The sequence below is a fragment of the Nyctibius grandis genome, chromosome 11 (assembly GCF_013368605.1).
Source record: "Nyctibius grandis isolate bNycGra1 chromosome 11, bNycGra1.pri, whole genome shotgun sequence".
Taxonomy (NCBI): Eukaryota; Metazoa; Chordata; class Aves; order Nyctibiiformes; family Nyctibiidae; genus Nyctibius; species Nyctibius grandis.
The window spans coordinates 11,626,645-11,641,944 of record NC_090668.1 but is presented as its reverse complement, the minus strand read 5'-3'; the positions used below and the strand labels follow the sequence as shown (position 1 = coordinate 11,641,944).

Sequence of the window (15,300 nt, the reverse complement as noted above, 5' to 3'; positions counted from 1 at the left end):
GAAGATGAAAAATTTGGTCCCTAAAGAGCTACTGTAATGTGATAAACAAAAGTGTTCTGATATGATTTCATAACTTGTCCAACAATTATGAATAACCTTGTGAACAATGAAATAACTATTGGTAGTAGCTAAATTGTCAGCAGACTGGTGAGAACATATCAAATAAAGTAAGACTTCATTTTTGCAATAAATTGTTCATGGTGCTTACCTCCCCGGTATGAATCATTTTAACCTTTACTCTGATCACCTTAGGAAGACTCTGGGATACTAGGAAGTTTTGAATCTGGTACAGAATTTTGGCAACTTGTCTCTCAGTTGCAGTTTATTATACCATAATATAGAATCCCATCCTCATTTTACATAGTGTTCTTTAACACTTGATGAATAGTGACTTAAGATACTAGGTTTGAAAGAATTTTCTTTTTGCCTCTTCATGAATGAACTGAAGACATTTATAGATAGATCACAAGTAAAAGGACTAGTTGCAACAATAAGAAATTCATATATTCACAGTCCAGTAGACTTTTGTAATTAACAATAGTTAAATAAATCTGAAATGTCCTGTGATTTTGCTCCAAGTGCTAGTTCTTGGTTCATTTTGGTTCAAATACATTTGAATAAAAATTATGAAATGTTTTCAAAGAAGTATGTGTTGAATGTGTATTAAAAACAAATTTTACTCAGTTTGTCAATAATGTCATCTCTACTAACAAGGTAACAACTGATTGGTTCTCACAGAGGAAACTACACTGTAAACAAGATGGGGAGGAAGGAACAGAAGAAGACACAGAGGAAAAGTGTACCATCTGTTTGTCTATATTGGAGGAAGGTGAAGATGTCAGGTAAATAGTACCACTGAATATCAGAATATAATGTTAATGTTCTGGCTTTGAGACCATACTTGAATATGGTACATTACTCTGCAATACTCCCTAGGTTGGCAGTTACAATTAAAGACATTGAACCAATAAAAAAGACAAGTTGCAATTGAAAACACACATTGTTAGTCTGTATTGTCTTTGGGTAGAACATAGGATATTTTCTTATGGTCTTCCATAAGCTGACTGTCTGTCTTACAACATGAGCCCAAGCTGATACCCTGAATGAATCAGGACTGTCAATTTTAGTTTTTCTGGAGTAATGCTACTTAAGCTATAACAGGTTTAAGTCAGTGTAATACAGCAGAAGCTAGCTGGTGCTTGACTTTATTGCCCATATCCATTTCTTCTTGGAACTAGACAAAATGCAGGTTTAACTGGAAAGGCTAGTGAAACTTCTGGAAAAACACACACATGCACAAGAATAGACACCTCAATAGCAAAACCCACATTGCCGTTTTTCCAGTGGATATGTTGATATGGAAATGCTTTATTAACACTAATGTTTTTCTGTTTTCATGAAAGGCGCCTTCCATGTATGCACCTTTTCCACCAAGTATGTGTAGATCAGTGGTTGATTACTAACAAGAAGTGCCCCATTTGCAGAGTGGACATTGAGGCTCAACTGCCTAGTGAAAGTTGACACTGCTTTCCAGAACTCTTGTCCTCCTTCTCACTCCCTCTCATCCTTCCTGGTACTGCAGTCAACCAAAGATGGCATGACTTACCTGCACAGATTTGGAAGCATTGAACCTAGAGTGCTGGCTCTGCTATATGGTACAACTAATGCTAGACCTACAGTTTATGTAGAAGACAGTTGATTTTCAGTGTATTTATAAATTTTTTTTTAGGTTTTACATTTTTTCTTTTAATTCATTACTGTATTTTTGCATGGTTCCTTGTATTGCATTTGTTTGCACATATTATGGGCTTTGTGACCCCAAACTTGCAGGCAAGATTAGCTGCTTGAGTAAGTAGAATTGTGTGGTCTCTTTTTTTTTTTTGGTTTGTTTTACATAGTATCAAGCTTTGAAAGTATGATTTCACTCATTACTAACCTCGGATTCCTTAATTTAATCGATCATGTATTTTAGTTTAAATGTATAAAGATCATCTAGAAAAGGATAATATTATGTATTGAGACATTCCTTAATTAGGAAAAAATGGCTGCTGTATATTTACGATATCAGTTCTGAGTCAAACAACATCTTTAATACTGGGAACAGAATATGAACTATATTCAGTTTGACTGATACATATAGCATACTCATCACCCGAGTTTTTGTCTGATCAGATTTTTGTGTTGGTTTTTATAATTTCAGCACAATGCAGATATATTTGAATGTCAATATTAAACATTTAGACTGCTGTTCAGATTGTATTTATCGTTTTCTTCCTGTGTCTAGAAATTTGAATCCCTAACTTAAATATTTGCTGCTGTGAAACAGCTCTAGTGAACACTAAATGTTGATTTCAGTTAGCTGGATTGTAGATACTTGCAGATTGAAAGAATTATGAGGGAAATGGAAAAATGGCTTAGAATCTGTTTGGTCTTCTGCTAACTTAAGTTGAAGTATCTGCGCACATTGAGGGGGTTTTTTGGTTTATTTTTTGTTTGGTGTTTTTTTTAAATATAAAACCATTCAACAAGGACTTAGAGCTGCAGGGGTTTTGGTTTTTTTGGTGTTTTGTTTTGTTTTTTTCCAGCAGATATACATGCATTCATAGAACTTCTAAGGATTAGCTGGCTCAGTATGAGCCAGCAGTGTGCCCAGGCGGCCAAGAAGGCCGACGGCATCCTGGCTTGTATCAGAAATAGTGTGGCCAGCAGGACGAGGGAAGTGATTGTTCCCCTGTACTCAGCACTGGTGAGGCCGCACCTCGAATACTGTGTCCAGTTCTGGGTCCCTCACTGCAAGAAGGACATTGAGCTGCTGGAGTGAGTCCAAAGAAGGGCAACAAAGCTGGTGAAGGTCTGGAACACAAGTCTTATGAGGATCAGCTGAGGGAACTGGGGTATTTTAGTTTGCAGAAAAGGAGGCTGAGGGGAGACCTTATCACCCTCTACAACTACCTGATAGGAGGTTGTGGTGAGGTGGGGGTCAGTCTCTTTTCCCAGGTAAGCGATAGGACAAGAGGAAATGGCCTCAAGTTATGCCAGGGGAGGTTCAGGTTGGATCTTAGGACGAATTTCTTCACTGAAAGAGTCATTAGGCATTGGAACAGGCTGCCCAGGGAGGTGGTGGAGTCACCATCCCTGGAGGTGTTCAAAAAACGTCTAGATGTGGCGCTTCAGGACATAGTTTGGCGGGCCTGGTGGCATTGGGTCGATGGTTGGACTTAATGATCTTTTAGGTCTTTTCCAACCTTAACACTTCTATGATTCTATGATTCCAGGCTTGTTTTGGGATTTTTATTAGTTTTAAAGTTAATAAAGTTAGCTAAATCCACTTGTCTCTTGTTTTATTTTTAATTAGTAAATTGAAAGCCTGTAAATTTCTGTAGAAACTGAGACACAAATTATGTGTTTGCCTAGTTTTTGCCTTGATCATGGATTCCTTCTTTATAAATTACCAACAGTCCATCACTGAACTATTTTCTATAGTTAAGATTTGCTGCATAATATAGTATATAGAACTAAGTTATTATGTACTAACATTTTGCCTTTGGAGGAGGTTTTAATCCACATCAGGATTCAAGTTGCTCATCAACATTCTTTCACATATGATAGATTATAGTTTATTTAAATGTGCTCAACATTGCAAAATGCAAATGCGCAAAAACATTGAGACAGTATTACTGTCACTTTGGAAAAGATGTTCCTTGGGGATCATATATGAACATGTCAATAAGCTTGCATTAAACCACCTGCTTTGTAAGTGGATTGAATAATAAATACCTTCAGTTTCTCTTGTCTTTGTCTTTCATAATCAGATTAAGTGTAAAATGGTTTACAGTAAACCTAGAAGATGAACTGTTATGTTTACACTAAAAAAAAGTGATCCACTTATAAATATTACCGTATCTAATTTGATGCCTGTTTTTGTCTGGTTAAAGCTGCTTCCCTTTTATTATTATTTTATTAATCTGTTTGGAGTAGCATTTGCCAGCGCAGTGTCTATTGCTGGCAACAAACTTAACATCTCTGGCACTGAGGCTTTAAGTGGAGAGAAATTTTATTCCAGCATGTGTGGTAAATGGACATTTTCAAGCTTAATTGCATTGCTAAAAACTGAGCTAAAAACTTTATGCTTGTACAATGGGGGATATGGGAAAGAGGCAACACATGATTTGACTGTTTCAAAACCTGACATGGTTTTATGCTAAAGCTTCTTGAACATGTATGGCTGTAGGAAACTGAAAGTGAGTATGAGTTGGAGCTGCATTGGTAAAAATGAGTAGAAGTAACTGGAAGATCTGAACAGATGCTTTCTGTTCTTCAGTGACTGTTGAAAAGGAGGGAAGTTAGTTGACCATTGATGCTTCAAGTCTGATGATACTCACTTTTAAAAGTTTCCAAGAAGGTGCTTGAGAGACATAGGACAAAAAAAAAAAATGGGGCCTCTGAAAACAATTGAGACCCCAGGTATGTGATAGAATCTTTTTTTGCTTCCTGACAGGACAAAGAAGCACAGGTTTGGGGGATATTTTTTTTTCTTAGAAAATCTTTTATGCACCTGATTTGGGTGCCTGGTACTAGAGGTATTTTAGTGGTCCATGAACTGACTTGTTTTATAACTGCTACTGATATTGTCTTGCTTTTAAATGTATGCATAATATTGTAATGTGATGTTGAACACTTAGGTATTTGCCAGGAATCACAGTGTTCTGATCTTACATGCTATTGCAGGGGGTAGTAAAGCTGCAGCCTACTTCTATTCCAGACAGTTGTGACTTAACCATAATTTAAGGGAAGGAAAAAGAATAGGCTTTTGATTCTGAAAATTTCCACCACTTACTGTGCTTTATATGCTTAGATGCATTGCCTTAAGTTTCTGCAGCATCTTTGACTTTGAAGATTCTCAACCGTATGCATCAAATTACTTTTCATATAAAATTCCATTGTCAAAAGGAATCCTTTTGTACGCAATAAATAAAATGTTAGACTGATATAATTCAAAATCTGTTTCTTACGCAAGTGTGGGGTTTTTTTCCCTTTTGCGTTGTTTTGCCTTTGTAAGTCTCTATCTGTAAAAACTTTTGCATACATGTGTTCTTACCGGTACTGCCTAAGAAAAAATTCTCTCAGTGAAGGGTCACATTTAGCCACAGTTAAGTATGTTGATAAACGGAACCATCTGGAACTAGGAATTCAGGAGAACTGCCCTTATGAAGGATATAAAAATATGAACTTGTGCATATGTGAGTAAACATATAACGCCAATTTTTTGAGATTGCAGAATAGTTGTAATTAGACTTTTATGTCAGTTTAGGCAACTGCTGTAGAGTTGAAGTGCCTGAATCTCAGGACCAGTTATTAAACTGACCGTTACTAGCTTGTTACTAGCTGACTGACATGCCTTCCTCAAGTCCTACGTGACATTTAAAGACAAGCTGTAACATGCATCTGTTTGGATTAGTTCCCCAGAGTAGCGGGTTGCTCTTTCGCATGAGGTGAGCCACCTCCCCAGGTACTGTTTGACGGGTTCTGTAGTATTTAAGCCAGCGTTGCTGAGGTTTGGTTCACGGAGCACAGCGGCTGCTGGAGGCGGCCACGCTTCCAGCCAGCTGCCATCAGGGAACGCGGTGAGGAGGTGGGCGCCTGCCGCGCCCCCCCCCCCCAGGTGCCTCCTTTGCTCATCGCCTCACAACAGCTGCGAGCGCCGTGCCAGCTGCAGAACGGCGCCAGCCCAGGCGCTCGCCATCAAGTGTTTTTCGCGACAGAGTCACAGCTGTAGGCACTTTTCAAGGTAAAATCCCCTGTTTGTGACCTTGTGTCTCTCTAAACACGAGATGAAGCTGCTGCGCCGCGGCCCCTCCTCCCTCGAGGGCACGCGCCGCCCCTCTCACAGGGCCTGGCTTGCCGGAAGTTGTTCAAGCCGTTTCCTGTTTGGGAGGGGCCTGAGAAGGTGGACCAATCGAGTACGTGCATTGTACGAAGCTCTCCAATAGGAGAGCGGAAGGGTGTTTAAACGGGAGCCGCGGCAGAGCGAAGCGGCAGTTACTGGTTGCACTGAAGACCGAAGCCCACCTGAGAAGAGGCGCCAGTGACCGCGGCCTCCCGTTATCTCCGTGCCCATGGCGCTGCCAGCGTCGCGCCGCGCTGCTGTGAGTACTGCCTGAGCCGCGGGTCGGGGACGGGAGTCGGTCCGGCGGAAGGGGCGAGGGGGAGAGCGGGCGGGCGAGCGAACGAACGAGGGGGCGATGGAGGGGGGAAGGGAGGGAGCGGGCGAGCGAGGGGGCGATGGAGGGAGCGGGCGAGTGAGGAGGCGAGGCGGCGGGAGGCGAGGGGCCGAGGCGGGGAAGGGAAGGGCGAGCGAGGGGCCGAGGGTAGGGGGGAGCGGGCGAGGGGGGCCCGAGCCGCCCGCCGGCCCTGCCGCTCTTTCCCCTCAGGCAGCCGGACGCCGGGGCCGCGGCGCGTGCGGGCCGGAGAGGGCTCTGCCCTGCGCGGGGGGCGGGGGGCGATGGCTCTCAGCGCTTTGTGTGGCCGGGAGGCCCCTGTGCTTTTGCGGGTCCGGGCAGCGGCCGCAGCGGAGCGGGGGCTGCGGCCGGGCTGCGGGGGCGGGGGAAGGAGCCTGAAGGCAGGCTCAGCTGTGGGGGGCGCGCGCTGCCCGCCTCCCCCTGGCCTGGAGGACACGGGCGCTTCGCCTGGTGCTGCTCTCGGCTGGCACCTGGCCTTGGCCGCCTGCTCCTCCCCCTCCGGGTGAGGGGAGGGTGCGTGGGACAAAGGAAGAAAATTAAACCTACTTCATGGGAAGGTGCAGGGAGGGAATATAAGAACCTCTTTTCTATGGTGACTTTCTAATGGTTTAAACTAAACTCCACGAGGAACTCTTGAAACCTGTTAGTTTCTTTGCTGTGTGTAACAAAGGATGTTTATTTTTGTATGATAACATAACTTCTTAATTTATGTGGTATGTATGGAACAAAGAAATTGCTTTGTTCATCTTCATGGCAATACTGCTGTAGGTACCACATGTGTAAATACAATGAATAGCTAAGTAGCAGGTAAGCACTCTTAATGTTGTCTGTGAGGAATAATCATGTAGGGTGCATTGCTTTAATCTGGCAACACGGTTTCAGAGAGTACAGTACTCTCTGAAACCTATACAGAGGAGACTTCTTCCTCTGAGCATGTGTGAATGGGTAGGAAATAAAACCGGTTGAGTAATGGATGGCATGTACAGAGGTACACTGGTACAGTGGTGGTAAGTATATAATGGAGTTAAGCATCTGAAAATTAAATAAAGTTGATCTGTGACTCTTAAGCTGCAATTTTATTGTTTTAGGTCACTAGAGAGGAGGAGAATGCTGTGTCTGAACTTAAAAGTAAAGCCAAAACTAACGTTACTGGCAGAAGGGCTGCTTTGGAAGAAATAGGAAATAAAGTTGCAACAAGAGGATCACATATAGCTAAGGTAAAGAAACGTTTGAAATCTTATCTATAAGGAAAAGATGAGTTACTAGCTCTGTACTAATAGTAATTGTTTTCACTACAGAAAACAGAATGCTCCAAAGCATCCATAAAGCCTACGGAAGGGCCTAGTAAGATCACAAATGTAACTGTACTGCCTAAACCTCCAGCTGCTGTGAATCGAGCATTGAAAGAAACTGTCGTTCCAAAGGTAGGAAGTAATGATACTGTTCTGATTCTTAATCTGATTTGCAACTTAAACTATTCTGAAGTCAGAGCTCTATCTGTAGATGTATCTCATTTCCCTGCTGAAAAAGCAAAGTCTCTGTACTGAGGTTTTGGTTTAATGCATGTTGTGCTTCAAGGCTAACATAAAAGTGGCAGAAGTAGCTGTTGAAGTACAGGATGATATTTTTGCTTTGACTGGCAATTACTAGGTCTTCTGATTGTGTCTGTACAGCATCTTGGTGAAAGCTTGCCATGTTAAAATGCAAGCTTAGTTCAACTTCTTTTGTCTTAAGAAATTGTATTAGTAACTGGAAAAATATGGAAACGAAGGAACGTTGCAGCTTAAACAGCAGATACCTAAGCACTATCATCTGTTCCTTAGGTTCTGTCTCCTGTCCCTATGGATGTATCTACGCAAGAGGAGAATCTGTGCCAAGCCTTCTCTGATGCGTTGCTCCACAACATAGAAGACATTGATGCTGAGGACTGTGAGAATCCCCAGCTGTGTAGTGACTACGTAAAAGATATCTATCTGTATATGAGAGAGCTTGAGGTATGACATACCGAGTCTGCGCTTCTGCAGCATATTGTTAATCTTGTTGCTCACACAGCTCTTTCTCCAACAGCTGCAGCAATCGATCCGCCCGCAATACCTTGACGGGAAGACGATCAATGGGCGTATGCGTGCAATTTTAGTTGACTGGCTTGTCCAGGTCCACTCAAGATTCCAGCTTTTGCAGGAAACACTGTATATGTGTGTTGCAGTTATGGATCGCTTCTTACAGGTAAGAAAGATATTTTTCAACTCATGTTTGGATTAGGAGGCTTGTTCAATGTCTGTGCTTTTAAAGGAGTTCAGGATTTATCTTTTATAAGTCTAAGAACCTACGAAATCCGCTCGTTGTGTAAGAGCTTGGTATAACATAGCATCTTAACTCTGAGGCAGCAGTCCTGTTTGAGCCTGTCATTATAGGGACGCTTCTGACTCACAGATGAGAAATGAGAAAATCTCATTTACGTTCTAAGAATGAGCACTGTCATACTGCTGTTTTAAACTGATAAATTAGAATCTGTTTGTCTAGTTTGACATTTTGGGGCCTGCTTTTTAAATTCCTATATTGCAGAGTCATCCAGTAGCTCGTAAGAGGCTTCAGCTGGTGGGTGTAACAGCACTGCTTCTAGCCTCAAAGTATGAAGAGATGTTATCTCCTGACATAGCAGACTTTGTTTACATTACTGATAATGCCTACACCAGTAATGAAGTTAGAGAAATGGAGATTGTGATTCTTAAAGAGTTAAACTTTGATTTGGGACGACCTCTTCCAATTCACTTCTTAAGAAGAGCATCAAAAGCTGGGGAGGTGGGTACTTGTCCTCATTATCTAGAACTTTCCTATATGTGTAAAGTCTATGAGGATTGCTTCTAGTATTTTTATTGTGATCTTATTTGCTTTCTGCTTACACGCTGGAACAAGAAATACTCAGCTATGAAACTCCACCATGTGGAGTAACATGAGAACACCACTGTTGCAGCCAGTAGCGGTTCACATTTGTATTTACTGGGGCCTGTGTTCAGTTGTAGTGGCAGTAATTTTACTGTTAAGAGTAAACCAAACATACCTAGAGCAGAACCCTGGCTTTTAGAGTAATCTTTTGTCTAGTGATCAGGGTATTCACTAGTAAAAGGGGAACAGCATTGCAGTTCTTCATAATTTTTGGATGCAAATATTGTATTATTTAAGAATCAAAAGATAAGCTTTCTGTTTGACCTGACCCTTTTTTCCCACCTGTTACACTCAAGTGAACTGCCCACACTTGAAGTGGGCTTCAATTACCTCAAGAGACTAGTAGGTAACTCTTGAAGTTACCTGCTTTAATAAGGTTTTCCTTAAGTCATTTTATACTTCCTCCCCCAGCCCTTAGCATGTTACTTAGGGAGCACTTGTATCCTTGGTTGGGCACAGCAGTGCCCGATACTGCAGTTTTCTGTTAAAATTCCTCACTTGACTTTATGTCTAAATTCTAAATGGCTGCTAGACTCCGGTCTCAATTTTGAGATGATGGCCAATTAAGAGAATATGGTCCCTAGACCTTAATAAAGATTTTGTTGACTATTTTTGTTTTGTCAGTTAATGAATACAATAAACGGTCTTGAATTATTATGCTAAGGTGAAGTGAAACTTTGTGGATTAACAAGCTCTCAATCTTGTAGGCTGATGCAAAGCAACATACTCTAGCAAAATACCTTATGGAGCTGACACTGATAGACTATGACATGGTTCACTATCGCCCTTCAGAGATTGCAGCTGCTGCGTTATGCTTGTCCCAAAAGCTTCTGGGACATAACAAATGGGTAAGTATTTCAACCAAACTCGTTGTTAGGAGGTTTGGTTTTTTTTCTTCAGTTGATTGAATTGAACCATTAAAACAACTACTTCAGAAAAATTGCATTTAGGTCAGTAATAATGCTCGTGATTAAATAACGGTTGGAGAGCCTGACGCGTAGTTGCAGGTAGAAAAAGGAATATACCACTAAAAAATGGCTATCTTTTTCTATGAGAACACTGTGGTATGAAAGGATTTTTCTCTTCAAAGTACTGAGTTACAGAAGGTCACACTGTAAATAAAGGTAGATTTTAATAATTCTCTCAGTACATGTAGAATAACGAAATCACAGACCATGAATAGTGAACTGTAATTCAGCTAGTGATTGCAAGGGTTGCTGCTTTTTATCCTCTGTGCAGTGTAGAAATGTGGTTCTTGGCATTGGTGTGTCCAGACTTCTCCTGCACACCAGAAGTTATTCTGGTTCTGTCGCCTAAACTGCCAGTACTACCGTTCCTAGCACTCAAGGCTAGCATGTGAAGCTTAGGGTATTTGCTGCCTGAAGTGATCGTGCCTTGAGCAGCAATCCCCACTTCATAACTCAAATTTCTTACTGTTACGCTGCAGGGTACAAAGCAGCAGTACTACACTGGGTATACAGAAGACAGTCTTGTGATGACTATGAAACATATGGCCAAGAATGTGGTCAAAGTAAATGAGAAGTTAACAAAATACTCTGTAAGTATAACTACTTAAATCTTCTTTTTTTAATGTTTTAGAAATAACTTTGCTGCATATTGTGGCTCCTTAGGTAGATGTTCTGTATGTTAGCTTAAAGCATATGCTATTCTGACAAGCCTGTGAGATGATGTTGCGTGATTGCTAACTTCAAAACATTTTAGACAAACAGTGCTCTTGCTGCTTCGCAAGCTAGTTCACTTCTAACCTTGTTTGTTTGTTTGTTTTCTAAGCAGTTAGGGTAATTAACCCAAAATTATTTGCCTGAACAGAAGTACTGTATGTGTAAATCTTTTGTAATACTGTTGTTCTACCTCTGCAGGCTATAAAGAACAAGTATGCAAGTAGCAAACTACTGACGATCAGCACAATCCCTCAACTGAGCAGCAAGATGATCAAGGATCTGGCTTTGTCACTCTTATGATAAGCCTAGGCACCCAAGTCCTGATGGTAATGCACTTTGTTCTTACTTGCCTGTTGAGGCAAAACTACTGTTCTTTGTACATAGCATTCCAGCCTTACCACAGACATTTCAGACTCACTTGGAGGGTGAAATTTTAAACTTGCTTTGTAATACAACTCTCTACCTAGAAATAAAGCTCCTCTCTTTTAAAAAAAAAAAAAATTATTATGACTGTGAGTCTTTAAGGCACTAACTAGACATGTCTGCAATCTAATGTCCGAGGAGGATGTTTGACTAAATAGGTCCTTGATAAAACTCGCTGTTAGATGTGGATGATTATTCTCAGTGGTTGTCTTCAGTGAGAATCTCCAGGCTTTATAGTGGGTTATATTTAGTAACTTGTTGTTTTCACTCTTAAGGTAAGAAAGAGCAGGCAGACAGTTCACCTTTTCTTGGTGTACCTTAAAGGATACTAAATATGTACTTTATTTCAGTGCCTCGTCCCAAAGACGACGTATACAGGAATTTATTTTTTTTTGTAGTTTGTTGCCTTCAAGTTTGGGGAAAGAAATAGGCTGTCTGTAACAGATACTAGCCTTGTAAATCTTAGTGTTTAGGTGAACATAAGACCACTTGTTCTCTATCTTTGTACCTAAACCAAGGGAGCTGAGGAAGGAAAGTATGTCTCCTGTGATGCTAATCACTGTGTGCAGGGGCTGTAGGTGTGGAACTGTAGGGATGAGACCTTTTGAACCAGTTCAGCTCTTAATACCTGCTCCACTTGGACAAATGCCCCCCTGCTCCCCCACCCCCACAGCTTTTCATTGCCTGTACACTCACCACCACCACCACCCCCCCCACCTATTTCCACCCCCTCCCCAATAAACCTCTATACTGGGAGAATACAGTCAAACCCACCCTAAGCAGATTCTTCCTTATCACTTAATATTTTGCTTGTCTTTGTTTCTAATAAACATCAGTATCTGTACGGTCAAGGAATACAAGCATGTAAGTAATGCAACTTTTCTGCCTCAATACCTCATTTAAGCCTATTTGTTAACTTAGTCCTATATAAGTAGTTTTAAATTACAGACCCTTAGGTATTGTCTTGGTTATACTGAACTCATTACCTCCCTTCTCCCCGTGTCTCCTCTTCATGAGAAGTGTGCTGGCTCTGATGTAGAAGGCAAGAACCCAATACTACAAAACAGGTGTAGACCTCAGTGCTCCCCCTGTGGGAAGGATGTTGAAGCTACTGGTTTTTAATCTTCTCAAGCAGGAGACCTCTCTCTGCCATCAAAGTAAGCCTAGCACTTACTGCAAACGGTCTTTTGAAAAATGTGCTTGATCCCTTGTGTGTATATGATTCCCCTCTGGACTAAGGCCCTAGTTTCCAGAAACAGTTTCTACAGTCACTCATTTCTTAATAGAGATGGAGTTTTAAGTGTGCCTGAATTAGGCTTAGGCAAAGGTTTAGGAGGGAGGGGATTAAAGAGATTTAGCTGTATCTTAAAGCTTATGCAACTTATCAACGTATGCAGGTTTTTTTTAAACTGCTTTTAAAAAAAGAAGAAATGTAATGTGCAGCAATTAAGCTGAGCATAGTGAAAATGGTTTGCTTCGGAGCAAAGGAAAGGGATTTTTTTTCTTTAGAAATCAGTGCAGTAAAATCCAACAGACATTGTGAAGGGATCCATTTGTATACGTAACTGAAAACAAACTACGCAGAGAACAGACCTGTTCAGCTAACTGCTTCTTTTATTTTATGGAGGTTCAGAAGGCAAAGCATGAATGCTGATAACTGTATGGCAAGCAACAGCCACTCTGGTGTGGGAGGCAATCAGACAAGCAGTAACACTTCTGCTTTTGCCATTTAAAAGGAGTAGTGCATATCTGTAAGTACCTGGCATAAAAACTCTAGAAGAACTAGTTCATGAATAAGAACAGTGAAATACTACATTATACATTCATACATGTTTCTATCATATTCAGTTTTTATATACAGTATATGATCTGTTTCTATAAATGTACAGCTCTGCATAAAGACACTTCTTATAACAGGTACAGCATTAAACATAAATCCAACATGGGCCAGCCATATTATAATATAAATCTTGAAGAAGGCAACATTGTTTAGCATACAGTACTATATGGTTTTCTGTCTTAACTCCTTATAGTGCCTGTTGGAGTCCCTAAACACATCAGCAAACACAAACCAGTTCCATTACAACTCTGTACAGAATTACTTAAATACACCATCACGGTAGGTTTTTAGATGGTAGTATCCCAAATGAGCCTAAATCCTCGTGACATGTAGCAGCATACTTAACATGTTCTCCAGAATTATCTGCGTTACAGGAAATGTTCATTTAACATCATCTTCAGTAGATAATTTAAAAGGTTACTGATATTTAGCTGAAGGCACTTATTAAATACACCCATTTTGAAGTCCCTGGGTCCCAGACTGCAAAGCACCTTTCTGTTTCAGGAAGATGGTAGGTTTGAGCATTCTTCACTTACTAGGTGTTAAAACCAGGTTTTAAATATCAATAAATAATTGTTCAGTATGTCCATTGCTGTATGCTTCTGAGACAAAAGTCTGTGATGTAGGTGATTTTTCTTCCTGCTCATATACAACTGTACTGGTGAAAATACTGCTGAGAAGGGCGGATCTCAGAAGAACAGTGTCCTGAAGGGAAGGGAAAGCATCTTCAAGCACGGGTAACTTCATGCCAATTTTTTGTCTGACAGTCTTTTATATCTTGGTGACATAATTGTTGGGAAACAGACCTTGTTTCCCTCGTAGTCTTCCTGTCCACCAGCCAGAAGGATCTACGACAAAGAAAGCAAGTAAGTAGCGAGGTTCTGTAAACCTTTTTGTATTCTTTTTGAGGCAGCCTTGCAAAGCTATTCCACATAGTGAAAGCTGCCTTGTGAAGGACTGAGGAGAAATGATTTGGAGAACCTGAGCTTGCTAATCCTTTGGCCTCATCACTATGCCTTATGAGGTTGCTTTGGAGCCCCAAAGAGCTGGAACTGCTTTATTACTTCCTAGTTCTTGTGCTATAGCTGTGGTTTAGGCTAATTTTCTGCCAGACCCTGTGACAGAATTAGTCTCTAAATAAATCTACAGATTTGCAGTACTAAATAATGCATACATCATTCATCTGTCTGACATGCTTTTAATTGAACAGGTTTGATTGGTGTAGGTGTGGAGACTTCTGTTCCCTGAGCTATCATAGAAATCTGCAAGCCTGATGAGGGAAGACATGGCTCAAAAAGTCATGTCTTAATTACTTATGACAGTGTACCTTGAAGATTAGTACTTAAGTAACAAAACCTTTGACCTCTACGTACCTTCTTTAATTATATCAATCACGTCGTTGGCATTAAAGCTAAGTTCATCTGTGTCCTGAGCATCATATGCATACAGTGCCCTGCACTGTGGTACCTGAGGTTTAGGTTTTGGCTGTGGTTTAGGCCTTCCTCCAGCTGGTGGGGGTCGGTTTGTTGTCTGCCTGCGAACACTAATGGGAGAAAAAATGTTAACATGCTTCAAAGCTTACGACTTTAGCCTAAACTTTTATCAACCCCCCCCGTCCTAATGATAGAAGACATTTTAGTGCTCAGGCTGGAATGTAAATAAATGTGCACATGCAGTTCATGCATATCTTTGCATCTACACAGCTTAGTCTGACTCTTCCCATGCCCCAACTTCACCAGGGATTTAGTTTCTGTTATTAAAAACAAAGCTCACAGGCTTGCTACTTTACCATTCTGGTGACTAAGCTGTAAGAGAGACTGCATCTCTTTTAAGTTGCCTCAGATTCCAGGGCCGTCTATGGACTTGGTCTGTTATAGTCAACTCTGAAGCAGCAGGGGAGATGCTGCACAAACTCTTTGTCACAGCTGTGACCACTCCAAAGATTAGGAAGGGGAAAGAGGGAAGAAATGCATTTTGCCAGCTCATCAGCTAATAAAGGCTGGAAGAGAGAACAGGTATTAGATGCAAAATGTCAGCTTAAAATAAATGATAAATAAATGTTGCAGTGATGTGAAGGAGACTGAACTGTGGTCATGTCATGTGATGCCATGATTAACATTACACAGTTCTTGCAGAAAAGGTTTATAGTTACTTACACGAAGTCCTAAAA

At 41.0% G+C, this 15,300-nt stretch overlaps 3 protein-coding genes across 8 annotated transcripts in view; 2 read left to right on the top strand and 1 right to left on the bottom strand.

The window, feature by feature from the left end:
• The window catches only part of RNF111 (ring finger protein 111), a 66,709-nt gene extending 61,810 nt beyond the window's left edge, over positions 1-4,899 (top strand). For 4 of the 5 annotated variants that reach the window (XM_068410426.1, XM_068410423.1, XM_068410427.1 and 1 more), the window contains 2 exons: positions 715-842; positions 1,404-4,899. In XM_068410426.1, coding sequence (XP_068266527.1) covers positions 715-842; positions 1,404-1,521 — 246 coding nt within the window. In that variant the 3' untranslated portion in view covers positions 1,522-4,899. The remainder of the gene's footprint in view (positions 1-714; positions 843-1,403) is intronic. The other variant, XM_068410425.1, reaches the window with a different exon arrangement.
• Positions 4,900-6,091: 1,192 nt separating this feature from the next.
• CCNB2 (cyclin B2) lies at positions 6,092-11,320 on the top strand. The gene is made up of 9 exons (XM_068410574.1): positions 6,092-6,146; positions 7,328-7,456; positions 7,538-7,663; positions 8,063-8,233; positions 8,307-8,465; positions 8,805-9,041; positions 9,893-10,033; positions 10,633-10,743; positions 11,066-11,320. Exons 1-9 carry the CDS (start codon positions 6,117-6,119, stop codon positions 11,165-11,167), a joined length of 1,206 nt encoding a protein of 401 aa, XP_068266675.1. The 5' UTR covers positions 6,092-6,116; the 3' UTR covers positions 11,168-11,320.
• A 1,566-nt stretch (positions 11,321-12,886) lies between these two features.
• Positions 12,887-15,300, bottom strand: part of MYO1E (myosin IE) — a 90,779-nt gene continuing 88,365 nt past the window's right edge. Inside the window, exons 27-28 of one of the 2 annotated variants that reach the window (XM_068410155.1) lie at positions 14,504-14,673; positions 12,887-13,978 (exon numbers count right to left, since the gene is read on the bottom strand). In XM_068410155.1, coding sequence (XP_068266256.1) covers positions 13,902-13,978; positions 14,504-14,673 — 247 coding nt within the window. In that variant the 3' untranslated portion in view covers positions 12,887-13,901. Of the gene's footprint in view, positions 13,979-14,503; positions 14,674-14,919; positions 15,130-15,300 lie in introns of those variants that run through there. The other variant, XR_011048953.1, reaches the window with a different exon arrangement.

Excerpts from the sequence above, each read along its gene's own strand:
- CCNB2 (XM_068410574.1), top strand. The coding sequence starts at position 6,117 with ATGGCGCTGCCAGCGTCGCGCCGCGCTGCT. Across the intron at positions 7,664-8,062 it reads AAGAAACTGTCGTTCCAAAG|GTTCTGTCTCCTGTCCCTAT; the intron begins GTAGGAAGTAAT and ends TCTGTTCCTTAG. Across the intron at positions 10,744-11,065 it reads AGAAGTTAACAAAATACTCT|GCTATAAAGAACAAGTATGC; the intron begins GTAAGTATAACT and ends CTACCTCTGCAG.